The sequence below is a fragment of the Lepidochelys kempii genome, chromosome 1 (assembly GCF_965140265.1).
Source record: "Lepidochelys kempii isolate rLepKem1 chromosome 1, rLepKem1.hap2, whole genome shotgun sequence".
Lineage (NCBI taxonomy): Eukaryota > Metazoa > Chordata > Testudines > Cheloniidae > Lepidochelys > Lepidochelys kempii.
In genome coordinates this window covers 256,681,867-256,700,113 of record NC_133256.1, presented here as the reverse complement: position 1 = coordinate 256,700,113, position 18,247 = coordinate 256,681,867, and the positions used below count along the sequence as shown (strand labels likewise).

The 18,247-nt window shown below is 58.0% G+C and overlaps 2 protein-coding genes across 5 annotated transcripts; one reads left to right on the top strand and one right to left on the bottom strand.

Annotated features, from left to right (window-relative positions):
- Positions 1–682: 682 nt before the first annotated feature.
- Positions 683–3,306, top strand: LGALS2 (galectin 2). Its single transcript, XM_073330332.1, has 4 exons — positions 683–730; positions 1,101–1,183; positions 1,728–1,887; positions 3,102–3,306. Exons 1-4 carry the CDS (start codon positions 725–727, stop codon positions 3,246–3,248), a joined length of 396 nt encoding a protein of 131 aa, XP_073186433.1. The 5' UTR covers positions 683–724; the 3' UTR covers positions 3,249–3,306.
- Positions 3,307–5,226: 1,920 nt separating this feature from the next.
- On the bottom strand, positions 5,227–16,427 carry CDC42EP1 (CDC42 effector protein 1). Of its 4 annotated transcripts, XM_073325709.1 has the most exons (4): positions 16,235–16,427; positions 10,951–11,294; positions 10,204–10,669; positions 5,227–8,361 (listed from the first exon to the last, which is right to left on the bottom strand). In XM_073325709.1, exons 3-4 carry the CDS (start codon positions 10,634–10,636, stop codon positions 7,535–7,537), a joined length of 1,260 nt encoding a protein of 419 aa, XP_073181810.1. In that variant the 5' UTR covers positions 10,637–10,669; positions 10,951–11,294; positions 16,235–16,427; the 3' UTR covers positions 5,227–7,534. The 4 variants fall into 4 exon arrangements, with proteins under 4 accessions (XP_073181810.1, XP_073181783.1, XP_073181800.1 ...); XM_073325682.1 differs by having other exon boundaries at positions 10,204–11,294; XM_073325699.1 differs by having other exon boundaries at positions 10,204–11,146.
- Positions 16,428–18,247: the final 1,820 nt, after the last annotated feature.

Here is an 18,247-nt window from a genome sequence, read left to right as displayed (position 1 = left end):
AGAGCCAGCAAGGTAGGAGAGGCTTGGGGGAAAGGCAGCAAAGTCTGGGATAGGTCAGAGGGCCCCTGAGCTGGAGCCAGGAGTAGAGGGAGGCCTGGGTTCCCCTCACAGCCACTGGGGAAACGGATCTGATGAGGTAGTGCAAAGCAGGCTGCCTGGAACAGTTTGCCCCAAAAGCCTTTGATATCCCAGAAGGGGAGGACCATAGTGGCCTGGCCGCAGGACCAAGTCACAAACAGGAAGCTGCAGCTCCTGGAGCAAGAAGGGCTGAAGGGTGAGAGAATGAGATGAGCTGAAAGACTGCCAGAAGAGGCCACAGCACCTGGGAAGTGCTAATCCCTGGAGTGGCCAGGAGGAGGCTCCTCTAGTGGTGAGTGTAATGTCAATGTCCCTTAGTGATTAAACCCCCTTGGGGTCAGGCAACTGGAGTAACTTTCCTGAGTCATTAGAGCACTGATCCCTTATCAGGGAACTGGGCCGGGGCTGGGGCAGGGTATTGATCAAGACCCGTCCATTCTTGGTCAGAGGAAGTTGTGGAGCTGATAATTCTTGGGGTCAAAGTCTCCTGGTTTACAGCCTTCCTCTATGGCTTGGAGGGGTGGGAGAGAGCTGTTAATGTGTAACTCTTGGCGACACTAGGCCTATAAGATCTCCTGTGGGGAGGTGTACCTGAGCCAGATCCTCTGTAGCTCCCAGCCGCGTCTGTCCAGCACCAGCAAGGAGGATGTCTGTAAGGATTGCGGTGTCTCTCCATCTTTCCTTTTCTTGCTCTCAGCTATTCTCCTGTATCGGTGGGCTCTCACATTCTGCCTTTGTGTTTGCTGTCATCACACCCGCTCAGTCGTTCATTTCCCCTCCCCTTGCCAGTTCTCTGGTTTCCATGCCCAATCCCACCTCTTCCTCTTGCCAAGCAAGGAGTGCAGGCTACCAGGATGGTCCTGGCTCGGGGCCATGAGGTGGCAACTGGAGGGCAGGGGACCTGCTCCTGGCCTTTGTCCCTGCTTAGGTGGAATTGCTGAGCTTCATTCCCTTTCATTTGGGTCAGGGGGCGGGCATGGGTCACCCAGGGAGTCTTATGACGTCAGGTCTCTCTGCTGCAGGAGAAATTTGAAATCTTCAACCTGGACTTGAAAGCAGGGAGCACCCTGAAGATAAAGGGCAAGGTCTCCAGTGATGCTGAGAAGTGAGTGTGAGAGAGCTGTCTCAGATGAGGGGGGCATGGGCTACAGAGATGGGGGCAGCATGCCAGTTTCCCTGGCTGTACCAGGATTTTGCTGTCTGATGCAGAGATTAGTCCTTCAGTCCGTCTCTCTGTCTTATACAGCCCCCATCACCCTAGTAATTGAGTGCTCAACAAATGTCCTCCCTCAACAAATGCCCTGTCTGTGGATGGGGAAACTGAGGCACAGAGGTTAAAGTGACTTGCCTGTGGTCAGCCAAGGTGTCTGCAGCAGAGCTGGGAGCTGAGCCCAGCTCTCCTGAGTCCCAGGCTGGTGTCTGAGCCACAGGCCTGACCTTCCTTCAGGGAAAGTGGCACTTGGGCCAGAAGTCCCAGCTCTCCCTAAAACTGGCAGGGCGGAGCCCTCTGCCTGCCATGAAGTTGGTAAAAGGAGAGGTGGGTGTAACTGATTCAACTGCCCTCCTTCGGGCATGGGTGGGGCTCCTGTAGCAGCAAGTCTGGCTCCGTGGGGGGATTCTCCAATGCCTGCTCTGCTCCCACCCTGCAGCTTTGCGATTAACCTTGGCAAGAGCACTAATGAGCTGGGGCTGCACTTCAACCCTCGCTTCAATGAATCCACCATCGTCTGCAACTCCAAATGTGCCAACTGCTGGCAGTCGGAGTACCGCGACAGCCACCTGCCCTTCTCCAGGGGCTCGGAGGTCAAGGTGAGGGGGCTCCTGGGAAAGCGGGGCGGGGTTGGCTGGATGAGCTGCCAGGTGCTTACTCGGTCCCCCCTTCTTCCCCTCCTGGCTGGCGTCTGCAGGTGTTGTTTCTCCCCACCAGCGTCTCTGGCTCCTGCGACCCTGAACCCTCCTCATCGGGCTGCTCGGAGTCCCAATCCCCACAGACCCTGTTCTCTCGCCATTTAACCCTGCCCTTGCTGGAGGCCTCCTAGAGGCTGCCTGTGACCTGCCTTCAAGACCCCTGTGCCTCTGCCCAGCAGGTGCTCATGCCTTCGCTGGGGGAGGGAGAGGGCTGTGGGGAGCAGATCCCTCTTCCCTCTCAGATTAGTATCAATCATTCTCTCCCTGCTCCCACCCCTTATTTTCTTCCCTCCAGTGCTTTGTGGAATGAGACTCTTGGGCCCCTATTTATAACCTCCCTTTGCCTTGGCCAGCTCTTTGTTTGCCTCTTAGCATTGCACAGTTCGATCACCCTGTTTCTCTGTGGCTTGGAAACGGTTCCTTCTCCTTGCTCAGTGCTCCCTGGGCTGGGCTGGGTGGAGCAGGGGAGTACCCGTGGGAAGGAGATGATTCATTTCCAGTGATCAGTTATTAGTTTTGTTCTTTAAAGAGACCCAGGTCTGTCCTGTCCCCTCACACTGTCTGCGCTGGGGGCTAGAAGTGGCATTTCCCCACTGTTGGTAACCCCAAGTCAGATCCACTGGTGGGGTAATAGTGGGCGAGCCAGTGGGGCAAAGCTCCCGCAGCCGCTGGTATTTCATGTGCTGTCCCGCCCGGTCCAGAGCAGGCCTAAGCAACGCAGTGCTTTAAAACAGTGGCGGGTGCAGGAGCCTTGACTACACTAGGGCTCCCTGTATTGCCACCGCCCGTGCAGTTGAACCAGAGTTAGCAGCTGTGGGGGAGACGTTGTCCCCAGTCTCCCAGTGTAGGCAAGAGCTCAACTTCCTGAGAGACAAGCTGGTCGCTCTGATTTCAATGGGAGTTAGGTGCTTAAATACCTCTGAGGGTCTGGGCCTCTGGCACGCAACCCTGCAAGGCATTTACTGAGCTCAGTTCCCAGCACCTTGCCTAAGGCCAGCAGAATCGGGGCCTCTCCACCCAGGCAGTAGGGACAGGTGCTTGCTGTTGCCAGCCAGTTGTTTGCATTTGATGCTAACTCCCCTCCCCATTCCTGTTCTTGCTCCCTGCTCTCACAGTTTATCATCAGCTTCCTGGGAGACAAGTTCAGGGTGAAGCTGCCAGACGGGCACGAGGTGGAGTTCCCCAACAGGCACAACTACGACAAGATCAGCTATCTGAGTGTGAAGGGCGGGTTCAAAGTCATCTCTTTCAAACAAGATTGATGGGACCTGCTTCCCTCCTCTAATAAAAACCCCACAGGAGGGGTCGTTTTGTCCCAACTGTGCTGGCTCCTGTGATGTCCTTGGCCTTGACCTTTCAGCACCCAGTGCAGGAAAGGTTCTCATGGGAACGCCCCAAACCAGGCTCCCCATCTGCTGGGAAGAGGCGGCTGTCCACTATTCTGGTAGGACATCTTCTCTAGGCACCAGTGGGTGTGATTAGTGGAGTGGGAGACGGTGGCTGGGATGAAAATGTCTCCAGGGCACCAGAAGGGGGCGCTGCCCTGGGGTGCACTGAAAGAGTGGAGAGGAGCTCCCAAGCCTGAGTGTGCAAAGGAGGGAAATGATTCTTTGGCAAGGTTAGGGTGCGCTTTCACCAGGCTGGGGTGAAGTGATGGCCCTGTGGGAGACCAAGCCCAAGGCTTAGCTCAGTAGGAGGATGGTAATGTCCTGCACCTGCAGAACGCTCGGTCTCAAGGCTGGGGAACCCTGCCAGTGCAGGGGGAGATTGTCTCTCCTTGGTACTAACAGGGGATGCTGTCCCTAACCATGGAATTTCCCCACCAGCTGGTGTCAGAGGTAGCTTGGCCTTCCCCCTGGTACCAGGCACAGCATCCAGGATGAAACTGCACAGGTGTTAATAAGCCTTGTATCCAGCAAGAGATAAGGAGACTATTCCTCTATCACCTCCCTTCTTATCACTGCAGTCTCTTATCTGCTGGAAAATTCCAGCCAAGTTATCCATTGCCCAGCCTTTCCCATGTCTTATCTCAGTGTGGGCAGGAGAGAGGGGAAGGCTTTGGAATTGCCAAGGAATGAAACCTGTGTCCACTTGAGTCCTTCACATGGGCTGGCACTACCTAAATGTCTGGTGAAACTGCTCTGGTTAAAGTTACAGTGACTCACTCTAGAGGTCCATATGCCACAGGGGGACTGGCTCTGGAGAAAAACTGGCTCGGAGCATTATGGGTAACTTCCTCCTCCCCTCCCCCCCATACACCTGAAATATAGGAACAGTCTTTGGTACCAGCAGGGGGCAGACTTACCCTCTGACAGTACAGGACAAGGGGTTCCCAGCACAGGGAAAACAAAGACATTAGATGTGACCCCCCCAGCCCCACAAAGGGACATGCCTCACCAGGTTTAAAGTGGCTTCAGAGAAGAGCCAACTTCTAACAATGAGGGGTCAGGAAGGGCTCATCCATAGCTGACTAGTGCAGGGTTCTTACCCCTTCCTCTCCAGCATCTGCTGCTGGCCACGGTCAGGGACAGAATACTGGGCTAGATTGCCCTCGGGTCGGATCCAGTCTGGCAATGCATACAGCTAATGCTATGCTCAGGATATACAGATGGCAAATGTTAAGGTTATTTAGTCGGCTAAGGCCAAGCACTGAAGAGGCTGATATTTAGAGAGATTCTAATGAAGGAGCATACACTGCTCCTTCCCTTCTACTTCCACCATGCTCCAGTGTCTGAGAGAATCATTCAGCAAAATGCAGAACAAATAACTTTCATAAAATATGTTGTCAGCCTGTGGAACTCACTGCTGTAGGCTCAAGCGCTAGGGCTGATTGATAACATTTGTAGCCAGGCTGGCTATGAGCAGGGTAATCAGGGCTCTAGATGTGAGGGGTAAACTGGTCTCTGCGGGGGTCAAGATGGAATCTCCTCACCCTGGCCAGCGTTACTGGGGTTTTGCTTTCCTCTGATGCAACACGTATGGGTGATGGCAGGAGTGTAGGGACCAAAATGGCTGGTCCAGTGATCTGAGATGGGGTAGCAAATCCTATTTTCCCTGGAGCCCCAGAACTAGAAGTGCAGAGCATACCAATGCAGGGAGGGGGTTCAGGCACTTGGTGCTGGGAGTTGATTCCTCCCTGGAGTCTGAAAGTGCAGAGAGAGTAGACCGATGTGCTGCTGTTCTGCAGGCTGAAATCCTGGGGCTGGCTGGGGAACAGGGAAGAACCACCAGAGGAGAGGCTAGTATCAAAAACAGTTTTAATAAGATCAATCATAAGTGCACAGGCTGCAGAGGGAGACAGCTGGGACGTTCCTTGTGGGTGGATCTTTGGTATGAAGCTTCTGTGACAAGCTGGAATGAGCAGGGCAAGGGGCCGAGCCTGAGGAAGACCCTGGGTGGGGGCAGTGAGGGGTAACAATGGTTGCAGGCTCTGAACTCTACACTCAAGAGCCCTGCTGGGCATCTGTAGTTCCCGTTCACTTCAGCTTCAGCCCGCTCCTAGGGGCAGCCTCCCCCCACAGCGGAGCAGCTGCCTGCAATATGGCTGAGGGTGCTGGATGAGATCAGTCAGCTGGCAGCTCCAGGGCCTGTGTGGGAAGCAGCATGAGCTGCTAGGATTCTTTCTCCCCCTCCCCCTGGGGCATCCAAGCTTGGTTGTTATGCTCTCATGTGTTCCCTGACAGATACAGACCCCGGGGCGACTGGGCAGCGGGCGTGTGGGCCACAGGCTCGCGGGCCCTGGGTGAACAATGGGCATGCTGTGCGGGCTGGCAGAATGACCTCATCCCCCAGTCATTCCTGCCGTGGCACAAAGACCCCTCTGTGTGAGCGTGGCCACATGCAGGACAGCATGGGGAGTGGCTACTTCCAAAGAGGCTGTGTTGCCCAGAGACAGAAGGAGCACAGTGAGCAGCCCCCACCCCCCGCCGGCAAAAGGATACCGGAAGAGGGAAGTGTGTTGGAGGGGGGTGAGTTTAGACCCTCTAAATAGTGTCAGCGGGAGCCCATTCCTGGAACAGCTGCCCAGACCAAGGGCAGCCCCTATTTCAGCTCCCTGGGCTGAACGCTATAGCACAGAGAAAATGTTCTTGTTCTAAGAGGGGGTGAAAGGGAGTATTGGGAGTTTGGGAGTGTCCCCTCTGGGGTCTACAGGGGACAAGGGCAGCTGGACCCCGGTATCTCCCTTATTCTGCCTGATTACTGGAGTCACAGCATTGCCAACGCTAACGACTTTGTTGCAACTCTTGCGCAATTTGGTGTTTCCCCTGAAGGCCCACCTCCCAAAGCCACTTACTGCCTGAGCCTCCCAGCTCTCATTACACAACAACAGGAAGTGTCTAGCTCTCCCGGTTGTGGGAGAAACCTTGAAAACCGGCCCCCTGCACAGTCCAGCACCGGAGGGCAAATGGAAAGAACCCACCAGTTACATCTTTGAAAAATCACGACTTTTGGCACCTGACTCTGGCAGGGCTCCTTGGTGCCCAGGTTAAGGGTCATGGCATGATTTCCCCGGCTGTGCTGCATTCGGATACCGAGTCATTGCTGGCTGCACCCCTGCCGAGCCACCTGTATTGCTGCTCTGAACACCTCCCTGAGGACAGTGTGGCAGGAACTTGGGGGGTGGGACAGTGGGCGCTCCTCCCCAAAGCTGGCTCTCTGGAGCCAGCCTCAGAGCCTCCAGCTCACCTCAGTGCTGGACGATAGGAGCCACACCTGCCATTCTCCTGGAGCACAGCCCTGCATCAGCTCTAGGAAGGAGGGCTCCCCACTCTGCTGTCTGCTCCCTGGGGAGGGGAGGAGAGGGGAGAGGAACCGGATTGCTGTGCCCCTCGAATGGCCTCTGGGGGCAGGGGAGGCCCCTGAACTGGATGGCTAGGGCAGGCCTTGGCAGGAGGGAACAAGGAATTAGCTAGCCCAGCTGGCATGGCAGCTGGCTGAAGGCAACAGAACTGGTGAGGGCTGGTACGAGCTGCGTGAGACTTGCGGACAGTGCTGTGTGGTGCTGCATGGCAGAACCAGGTTCAGTACCCAGGCCCAGCCTTGCGCTGGGAGAACGGCCAAGAGCGCTCAGGCCCCAGGGAGAGGGAGAATGCTGTCTTGCTCCAGCCCGGGGTGGTTGACTTAGAAAGCAAACCTGCCCCAGGCCTCTAGCTCAGGGGGACACGGGGGAGCGAGCCGTGCGGCTGGAGTGCTCTCTCTGATCAGCTCCTCTTCCTTGCTTGCTGGGGGCTCGGTGACCTGACAGGAGCATTCCCTTACCAGCCCAGCCTCCCAGGGGGACAGGCACCTCATTTCGAATGACAGCAAGCAGTGGGGGGAAGGAACATGTGATCATTGCGATTTCCCCATTAGCACGACCTGCCTTTTTGGGAAAGGCAGGGCCTGCCCAGGGTGCTGGGCGGATCAAAGAGCTGCTTCCCCTGCTTCCATCCCCACCAACCTTCTGCGGCAGGAGGGTTCACAGCTCCCAAGGGGCACTGGCCCCCAGACAACTGACATCTCTTGGGGAGGGCTGGGGAGTCCCAAGGCCACAGGAGACGGTGGCTGTTCAGACCTTCACTTCATCATCCTCTTCCTCCTCGTCGGCATACTCAAAGGAGTCGCTGCGGCCCTCCCTAGCTATGGCCTCCCCTTCCTGCACAGCTGAGAGTGCGGCCTCCTCTTCCTCCTCGCTGTGACCCCACCCAGACTCGGCCGCCCGCCATGAGCCGACAGCTGGGCTCTCCCGGGGACCCTCCTCCTCCTCCAGGCTGCAATGTGCACCTCTCGTGCTGTAGTGGCGAGCCAGGACCTGGGCAGCCCGGTGAAACTCTCCCGCCTCCATGCTGCAGTCATTCCAGTGCCCCTGCCACAGGCTGTCTTTTGGGAGCGCCCCCGGCTCCTCAGCGGGTGCTGAGCCCCATGCAGGGCTCTGGTGCCCGCTCCCAGCATAGGCAGGCCCCTCCTCAGCATGCTCTAGGGCATAAGCATCTCCATTGGCATGCACCAAGTGTCCTGATGGGGAGCTGGCCCCCTGCCTGGAGCGGCCCCAGAGGCTTTCTGCCATGTCGCCCTCTATACACCTGGCATGGGGTGTCCCTGATCTCCGAGGGACACCGGCCTCAACCCATTCGCCATGCAGGGCAAGGGGCGATGCAGCCTGGCTGCCAACCACGGCTCTGTCTTCCTCCCTCTCCTCCCACTTGACACTGCTGTCCATGGCTTCTGTGAAGCTGATGACCTGGAGGAGCTCGCTCATCAGGGAGGGCCCAAGGTCCAGGCGAAAGGACAGTAGGGAGTCCGAGCGCTGGAGCTCCGCTTCTGCGGGGAAGGAGCTCTCCCGGGCCTTCTCCGAGCGCGGCACACGTGGGATGGTGCAGAACCCGGACTCCAGCCCTGAAAGGACAAGGAGCCTTTGGTGAGAGGGAAACCTCTGGCGCCGCGCAAGAGCCAGGGGGAGGCAGCGACAGTCACACGGGGTGGGGACGGACTGGGCTGTACTATGGGAGACTGGGACCGGTGACTGTATGTGAACGGGGATAGACAAGAGCCAGGGAGAGGCAGCGACTGTCACACGGGGTGGGGACGGACTGGGCTGTACTATGGGAGACTGGGACCGGTGACTGTATGTGAACGGGGATAGACAAGTCATGTCAGCTGGGGTACACTGGGATCATTCACTCTCATATGGACCACTTTGCTAGACAGCCTAGAACCAGTTTCACCAGTGAGTGACTGCTCTGTATTGGGAAAGTCTGGCCTGTACTAGTGAAAACTAGCACCAGTTACATTCCATTGTAACGTGACTAGCCTGTACTGGGGAAGATGGGAATCGGTCCCACTGTTAAAGGACTGTTCAGTGCTGGACACCCATGGCCCAGTCAAATCGGAAGAGAACAGCACAGTGCTAGAACTGGTCTCTGCCAAGAGTTGAGAGGGTGATGGGTGATCAGCTCTATAACCTGTGACCAGCAGGTGGCAGCATTGCACCATGCCACCTTCGCTGCCCCCTCGGCTCAGGCTCTGTTCCTCCCTGGCCCAGGCCCAGCCACGCCCGCACCGGTCACACTGACCTGAGCATTACTGCCCCGGGAAATGCTGAGCTTGGAGAACGTGGCCTTTGTGCTAAAGAACCCAGCCCCCGGCACCCGCCAGAGCCTCCCTCAGACATAGCCAGGACTGAGGGGCCTGGGCAGGGAACCAGGGCTGGAACAGGACAACCGGGAGGGGCATCAGCAGAGCCACAGGGGCATGGAGGGGAGGCACTGGATAAGCAGGGGGAGCTGCAGGCCTGGAAATAGTAACAACGCTGAGCTCTTACGCCATGCATTTCCTCAGCAGATGTTAAAGCGTTTTACATCATCCCCATTTTACAGGTGGGGAAACGGAGGCATGGGACAGGGAAGTGACTTGCCCAAGGCCACCCAGCAGGCCAGCGACAGAGTTGGGAAATAGAGCCCAGGTCTCCCGACTCCCAGTCCAGGGCTCTAACCATGAGGCCACTGCCTCCCACCGGGCTGTGTGGGCAGAGCTGGCTGGGGGGGCATCGCCTGCTGCCTACTCTTGGGAGCAGTGAAGTTCACCTAAAGCACCCCCCCCCTTTCTTCACTGTGCTGCTGGAGATGGCCCTTCTGTGTGAACGCCAGCAGCTCAGCCTCTCCCACGGGGCTTCCCCTCCACACCGGACAGACCAGTCCCAGAGGGGCACGCAGGCTCGGTGACCATTCTCACCCTGAGGCTGCCAGGGGGACAGTGAGTCTCCCTTGCTGTCTGTGAACACGTTTCTCTTATAGGAGGTGGCTCGAGACCTGCCCCCACCCACCGACTCATTTCCCACAGGCCACCAATTGGCCATCGGATGGGAACGATCTTGGTTACTACCATCCCAGCACTGGACTGGAGCTGGTGGATCAGAGGTGAGAAACTATATCCCACCCATAATGGCTTGAGCTCTCCAGGGCCTTTAACAGGTGAAGTCGAAGGGGAAGTGGGTGCGGGGGAGGAACAACTGGGGGGCTAGGGGTGTATCTCAGAAAGCATCATTCTGGGATTCATTGGGACCAGGAACTCCATTGATCATAGCTCTTAAATAGTCCGGTCCATCCAGAGATGGAGATTGTACAGATGGGGAAACTGAGGCACGGGGGGGCAGGGCAGGGACTTGCTCTGGATTCAGTGACACAGCCGGGAATAGCACTGAAGCCTCCGAAGCCCATGCCCCCCCACAGGACCACTCACCGTAAGCATAGTGTGTATCAGACACGTTGTTTGGAGTGCTCTTGAAGGCGAACTTTCCAGCCGGGCTGCTGCCCCCGTAGGTCCCCTCGTTGAGCTGCGGCAGCGACACGGCGTTCTTGATGATGGGCGAGATGTCTGGGGGGGCGGGTGAGGCTTCGGCTTTGCCCCCGCTGCCCCGGTTCCTCAGTGGCGTCCTCCGCACGTGCCGCAGGGTCCGGGCGAAGAAGTTGTTGGCTTTGGCCGTCTCGGTGCCGCCATGGTTGCTGAGGAAGGAGGTGTCCCCGAAGACGTCCCCGCCGCGCCCCACGTGCATGGTGTGCCGGAAGTCCCCCAGAGGTGGGCTGATCATGTCCGGCGTCAGCTCCGATTTCAACCGGCGTTTGCCGTGGGAGCCCGATACCCAGCCGAGCACCGGTAGCTTCCCAAGACTCATGTCACACCCCGTTGTTACTCCACACCCTCTCCCCTAAAACACAGGAAACCGACCTTCAGTGGGGAGGGGTGCAAATTCCAGAGGGGTCACAGTGGCTTGTCACGCCCCCGGACTCCCCATCACTCATGCTACCCCCTCCTTTTGGCTGTGTCGTGTCTTGGGCCGGGCAGCTGCTTCCGATCTTTGGAGATGCCTCCGAGCTGCTGAGGGGGAGTGTGGGCCTGTCTTTTCTCTGGTTCAGCGTTCCTTCTGGATAATTGCTCTCCACAGCACTCATTAAACTGCCCAGGGGAGGCTTTTCCGAACCGGCTCACCGCTGGCAGCTTTTGCTATTGTGTGCAGGCCTCTGGATCCTCATATCTCCAGGAAGAGCCCCAGGGTGGGTGCAGGGAGTCCCACTTGGCCCTGGGCAGGTCGGACAGCAGGGCTGGGGCAAAGGTATCTCCAAGAAGTCAGTCGTCACCCTGGCTGCTGCCGTTGGAGCTCTCGTGCGGCTGGAAGTAAGCAAAGCTGGGGATTAATGTTAATCTGCCGTCCTCCGTCTCCCTGCTTCCGCCCCCTCCGCCTGCTCGCGTGGGAGCGGCTCGCAGACAGGACAACAGGTCACAGCCGAAGGGGGGATCTCAGGGCAAACTCCTTGATCCTGATGTAAGATGGCCTAAAAATGACAACAGCAAAGGTGAAGGCTCAGGCTGAGATTTTCTGACTGTTTTGGCTGCAGGAGCGAGTTACCAGGATGCTCCGCAGGGTTCCTGCCCTGAATGGGTAATGCCAACGCCAGGGGAGGGCTGGGCCAGGTGAAATACGAATGGACACTCTGGACTTGTGCCCGACCCCACCACTGTGATTGCACTTCCCTCTGAACCTGTGTTCAACCCCCAACCTGCCCCCGACCCCGCATCTGCCCCCGCCTTCGAACCTGCGACCGACCCCACCCCGACCCTGCATCTGCCCCCGCCTTCGAACCTGCGCCCAGTCCCACCCCCAACCCCGCATCTGCACCCGCCTTCGAACCTGCGCCCAGTCCCACCCCGACCCCGCATCTGCACCCGCCTTCGAACCTGCGACCGATCCCACCCCGACCCCGCATCTGCACCCGCCTTCGAACCTGCGACCGATCCCACCCCGACCCTGCATCTGCCCCTGTCTTCGAACCTGCGACCGATCCAACTCCGACCCCGCATCTGCCCCCGCCTTCGAACCTGCGACCGATCCAACTCCGACCCCGCATCTGCCCCTGCCTTCGAACCTGTGACCGATCCAACTCCGACCCTGCATCTGCCCCCGCCTTCGAACCTGCGACCGATCCAACTCCGACCCTGCATCTGCACCCGCCTTTGAACCTGTGACCGATCCAACCCCGACCCTGCATCTGCACCCGCCTTTGAACCTGTGACCGATCCAACCCCGACCCCGCACCTGCCCCCACCTTCGAACCTGCGCCAGGTCCCACCCCGATCCTGCATCTGCACCCGCCTTTGAACCTGTGACCGATCCAACCCTGACCCTGCACCTGCCCCCGCCTTCGAACCTGCGCCAGGTCCCACCCCCAACCCCGCACCTGCGCCCGGTCCCACCCCTGACCCCAAACCTGCGCCCGGTCCCACCCCCGACCCCAAACCTGCGCCCGGTCCCACCCCCGACCCCACACCTGCGCCCGGTCCCACCCCCGACCCCACACCTGCACCTGCCTTCGAACCTGTGACCGATCCCACTCCGACCCCGCATCTGCACCTGCCTTCGAACCTGCGACCGATCCAACCCCGACCCCGCATCTGCGCCTGTCTTCGAACTTGTGACCGATCCAATCCTGACCCCACATCTGCCCCCGCCTTCGAACCTGCGACTGATCCAACCCCGACCCCACACCTGCCCCCGACCCCGAACCTGCACCCGGTCCCACCCCCAACCCCGAACCTGTGCCCAGTCCCACCCCTGACCCCACATCTGCACCCGCCTTCGAACCTGCGCCCGATCCCACCCCGACCCTGCATTTGCCCCTGTAGCCACCCCCGACCCTATGCCTGCCCACCCTCGTACCTGCGCCTGACCTATGTCCAACCCCACTGCTGAACTTCTAACCACCCAGACCTGTGCCTGAGCCCAACCAGGAGGGTAGCTAGCAGGGAAAAGAAATACATTTATTATGATTACTAGGGAATTTGTTTGCATTTCTACAGCAACTTCTCTCCAAGGATCACAAAGCTCTTCACCAATGCTACTGTATTAAACATCAGCTCCTGGGGCCCCCATTCTGGAGGCAGGGAAACTGAGTCACAGAGAGGCAATGTGACTTGTCCAAGGTCAGCAAGCCAGCCAGTGGCCAAGCTGGGATTGGAAGCCAGCTCTCAGTCTGTGCACAGATCTGTCCCTAAATATTACAGCGATAGGCATGCTGGAAATAAGTAGGGAGACTGTGTCAGTAGGTCAGGTTGTCTCTGGACTCCCGGTCCCAGGTTAAGCCATGTTTCTCTCCTAGCAGACTCCCAGTCTTGCTTTCCAGACCTGAATGGGTCGGGGTAGCTGTTCAGATCCGCTTTGCATTGCGGGGTATTGCCATCTCAGAATCTCCTGGAGGCTGCTCCACTCCTTACGTGGGCAGTGGGTTCCACTCCAGGCCTCCACTGAGCAGTCCTCTGCCAACACAGCAAGCGCATATTCAATGGGTCAAAGGCCACTGGCACTTTGGCATGTTCCCCCTGCCCAGGTAAGCTTAGCCCCGGGGCCAGAGGTTGAAGACACCTTGGTTCCTACACTGAGGGGCAGGGCTGGGTCCTTTCAGCAGGATTAGCGGCAGGGAGATCACGCTGCCTTGAGAGCGAGCCAGACAGGCTGCTGGCTGGGCTGGGGTCTGGAGGACTCTTGGAGCGTTGGGGGTGAGATTACCTACAGCCCAGCCCCTGAGGTTCTGCCTTGCAGCTGGAAAGCACAGATACCCTCTGTGGCTGTGTGTGTATGGGACGGGGGCGGGGGGTGGTGATGGTGCGGAGGAAGTAGGGTGGAGGAGGAGGAGGAATGCCAGCCGAGACTCCAGGAGATCAATGATAAACCCAGCTGATACCCCCCACCAGTGGCATTTCCAGTGCTCTTTGGCCCCCGTCCCCAACAGAGCCACCCTTTGTCCTGTCCCCAGCCGCGCTCCCAGCCCATTTCAGCCTCCCGCTTTGTGCTCCCCTCCCCGCCACGTGCCTCTGTGCTGCCACCCGCAAGTCACCTTGACGGGGAGCAGGTGCCAGAGAGGGCCATGCTCCGGGAACACTGGCCATGAGTCTCCGTCAACGCTGGCGCCACGTGTCCTTCCCTACCCCAGCCTTGTTTGCTCACCCAGGGCCCCTCTTATCTGCCAGGGGGTAGAGGTAGGCAAATGGAAAACAAAACTCCCCTTGAAATCCACTGCAACCATTGGCTGTTTCCCTGGGGATGGGTGGGGGGGCAGGGAGCCTGTTTCCCAGGGTCCTCTATCCCCATGGCTCCCAGGGCCCTGCCTCCTTGCTAATGGAAAAACTGGGGGAGCTCTCCCTTCTCAGCTGAGACCTGCCAGGCATGTGGTGTGGGTGGGTTTGAGGATCAGCCAGGCCTGGCTACAATGGGGATCCAGGCTTCCCCTCTGGGCTGGGCTCTTACAGGGCTGGGCTGTGTGAATTTCCCACTGCCTCCAGCTGGGGGGGTTGGCTCCGCCCCTCCCCCCATGAAGACCCCCCTCACCCCATCCACAGCTTGCACCTGCTGGGCCAGGCAAGAAAAGGATGGGGGTGGGGAGAGCAGGGGAATTTGCCGGGGCCCTGCCTGCCCCCTGCAGCCTCGCTGAGCTATCCAGGGCCAGGAAGAGCCGAGCCCCCCGTGCAAAGCAGGCAGTGGGGCAGCTGAGACGGTTCCCAGCACTCCAGCTCCCCTGGCCTTGGGCCAGGCTCAGAGAACAGGGAGAGGGGATGAGCTGTGCCCCTGCATTCCCCACCCAGGAGTCTCCCTCTCCTTGAGGCACACGGTGCCCAGATGCTCAAGGCTACAGCGGGACTCAGATCAGAAAGAAGAGGGAAAGGGGGCAGGAGAGAGGTGGTGTTCAGCAAAAGGCCCATCTGGGCTGGGGGTTGTGGGCCCATTCCCTGCTTGGCGGGATCCTTGGAGGGGGAGGCGGGTCCTTTTCTCCCCTTCGTTCTTTCCCTCACTACCACAAAAATGACTAGCCCACAACCACAGTCTGGATTTCAGCAGCTCCCACTGCCTCTAGCTGGCACTGCCCTCCCCTGCAATGCCAAACCCAGGCTGCAGGGCAGGCCTTCTGTCTCCTGCCTGTCCCCGTCACCCCTTTCCTTCTTGCCTGTCAGCCCCCGCTGGTGTGTGGCCGCCCAAAGTCAACAGAAGCTCTCAGAACCCTGCCCGCCCACCCGGTCTCTCTCGTTTTCAGCTCCACTCCATTTATTCTTTCATCCAAGTGAAACTCGTGATTCTCTGAGCAAAGGGTCAGCCAGGGCATACGTTCTATTCCTCCTACTGTCTCTGTGTTACAGCCCATCTCTGCAACGGCTGGGCCCTTTCCCTCGCCAACAGCCCCGCTTCTCCTTAATCCTCCCCCCATCTTCCCTTCCCTCAAGAGGCCCCAAAAGGCAAGCCACCATCAGACTGCCAACATCTTTCCCCCTCTTAAGCCTCCCCACTCCCTAATTTCAGCTGGTTTCCACTGGTTTATCTCCCCAGGAAGGAACTGTTATTCTCGCTGGGATGGGCAGAAAGCAGAGAGGGGAAAAGTGATCCAGATGGGCAGGACTGCCAAACGCAGACTCCCCCACCACATGCCCGCCTCAAGGGCGTAAAGGCCCAAGAGGGAGAGAAGATGTCTAGGGTGATCTGAGGAACAATGGGATGGGGAGGAGCAAAGGGAAATTTGGGCTGGAGACTGGGAGAACATTCCTAGCCGTGAGGGTCTACCAAGCTGTGGAAGAGTCTCCCAGAGGAAATGTTAGCAGCCCCATTGCTTGGGTCACGTAGAGCCAGACCGGACCACGCTATAGGGGATGCTATAGGGGACATGCTAGACAGGACCATCTCCAGCTCCTCTGAGTGCAGGAGAAATGCAGGCTGCCGTGTGCTGGAATAAAGCGACTCAGCTCCCGGGCTGCCTGCTGCTATACGTATAGAGCACCTAGGGGGTTTTCCGAACAGACCCACTTTGAGGCTGAGGCTGGAATTCCAAACGCAGCACTTTTTGGCCCCCCCTGCCCCAAAATTCTCCCTTTCCTGTTAGGAGAAAAAAAGTCTCTCTCACACCCTGCAAGAATGGGTGGTCATAGGAAGGCAGAGAGAACCCTACAACCCTCCCAGCTCTCCTGCTGCCTCAGTGCCCTTTCTTCCCCCTCTTCTTCTGCACCCCTCCCTCTACCCCCCCATCCAATCTCTTTTGCCATATCCCCCTGCCTCTCCTCCCGCCTCCTTCCACGTTCCCCTCTTCCCTTCTCCTGCCATGTTTCCCTTTCCCCCATTCCCTACCCCCTCCTTCAAGCCCCCTGTTCTCCAGCACCCCCAGATGCGCTTTCCTTCACTTGCCCTCTGCTCCACTGAATGTTCCCCCCATGCCCGTCAAGTCTTAACTTTAGCTTTTACCTTTTTGAAAAAAAAAAGTTTTTTAAAAAGAAAAAGTTCCCAGAGGTTTCAAATGTTCCCCATGGCTCTCGGTGAAGTGCTGCCCGCGTCGTCGCTCCCAGGGGAGGGGACCCCCTTTTCCCACTACTTGAGGGCTGGCTCCTCAGCAGTCTCCCCCTTCTCTGCGCTGTTCCTTGGCCGCTGTGCAGGAGCCCTGGTGCCAGTGGAGGGAGGGAGAAGGGAATGGGGAGGGGATGTGGGAGCAGTGGGTGGGGTCTCCGCATTTACTGACCAATCCCCAGCTGTCTGGGAAAGGAGGCCAGAGAAAAAGAGGGAGTTAGTCCAATTGTCCAGGAGAAAAGATTGCAGTAGCTCCTGTTCTGCCCTCCCACTACCCCTTCTGCCTGGGTCGGCAGCACCTCACCCTCATCAAGAGGGCAGCCTCAGAGAACGCCAGTCTCCAGTTGAGTCTGTCTATCAGGAAGCCATGGTTGGGTGGGAGGTTCCTTGCCCCAGCCTGTATGTGCCGTGGGACAGCACTGCCCACAGGTGACTGGGTGTGGCCAGCAAGGCTAAGAATTGCGACAAGATGCACACCTCACTAAGAACATGTCTGAGGGCGTCCCAGTCCTTGAGAACTCTGAGATTCACCTCCCCCACCACTCTTTTACTCCAGGATCGCCCCTGCCACACACATCCCCTTCTTACCAGCAAGGAGAGGGGAGAGCTCTGGCTGGCTTGGAGGGAGGGTCCCATTAGTAGAATTGAGCAGGATCTCTGGGTAGGGTTGGAAGGAAGGTCTTGTTAGGCGCACTGAGCAGGGTGGGGACGGAGGGTTTCACTGGCAGCAGTGTGCAGGGTCAGGAAAGATGGTGTTATGGAGCGGGACATAGGCAATTTTGCCTAGAGGTCAGAGCAGGAGTCCAGGTTGGGGAACAAAGCCAAGAGTCTGCACGAGAGTCAACTGCCAGAGCTGGGGCCAAGTCAGAGTTGGGTCCGAAGTCAGAACTTGGACTGGTCACTGGAGGCGAGGCATAAGGACAGGAACGGGAGGACAGACAAGGATCAGGCACAGAGCAGGAGCACCCCCGTGGGAACGGGAGCCGAACAGGAACCAGGTTGGATGCAGGAGGCAGGCACAAATAGGGACCAACACAGCCACAACAGGAAATCATCTTGTCACTCAGACAAACTTCCTGTGCCTCCTTCTGGCTTAAAAAGTGTGGTTGGACCAATCAGTGGAGCTGGGGGATCCTCCATTCAGGGCTCCTGTGGGTGGTGCCTTGCCTGAGACTATAGTCCTCTAGCTTCTCAGTCCACCAGGTTTTGACAGACCTTGGGAGGCCAGGACGTGGCAGCTGTCTGGGGTGGCCCAGGCCTGAGTTCAAGACCTGGGACATCACCGAGGGTCTCATTAGTGGTCCTGTGCAGGGTAAGGCTGGAGGGTCTCATTGGTGGCACTGTGTAGGGTGGGGATGGAGGGTCTTATTGGGGGTACTGCGTAGGGTTTCTGCACCTGTATGGATCATCTCCATCACTAGGGGTTTGTCCTTTTACAGGAGTGTGGTGGAAAATCCTGCTGGAGGGAATGTTGCATTAATGTCACCATGAGGGGAGTCTCCTGGGAGAGGTAGGGCGGAATGTCTATAGGAAGTACAAGGTAGAGGTGGGATGAGATACTGTGGCTCTGTGTGGGAGCTCTGGGCCAGAATGGAATGGTGGGTCCCATTGCTGGCACAATATGGGGCCTGTAGTTAGAGGAGGGGAAATGGGGCTCTCTGGCACTGAGTAGGCCAGGCATGAAAAAATCGCTACACAGCTGCTAGCCAGAGGGAGAAATGGAAGATGGGAATGAAGCTCAGACCCTTGGCATCTCCACCTGGGTGCTGCTGAGATTATGCCAGGGTGCTGACCTTGGACTCTGCTTGGGAAACTCCATCTTTGATATGGGCCTCTGTCTACAAAGTGTCTGATCAGTTTGAAGCTCTACCCTCTTCTAGTTCCTGGTAGGGGAAGATGTCTATCTCTTTTACA

Excerpts from the sequence above, each read along its gene's own strand:
- LGALS2 (XM_073330332.1), top strand. Across the intron at positions 1,184-1,727 it reads GTCTCCAGTGATGCTGAGAA|CTTTGCGATTAACCTTGGCA; the intron begins GTGAGTGTGAGA and ends CCCACCCTGCAG. Across the intron at positions 1,888-3,101 it reads CCAGGGGCTCGGAGGTCAAG|TTTATCATCAGCTTCCTGGG; the intron begins GTGAGGGGGCTC and ends CTGCTCTCACAG.
- CDC42EP1 (XM_073325682.1), bottom strand. The coding sequence starts at position 10,636 with ATGAGTCTTGGGAAGCTACCGGTGCTCGGCTGGGTATCGGGCTCCCAC. Across the intron at positions 8,362-10,203 it reads TGATACACACTATGCTTACG|GGCTGGAGTCCGGGTTCTGC; the intron begins GTGAGTGGTCCT and ends TTGTCCTTTCAG.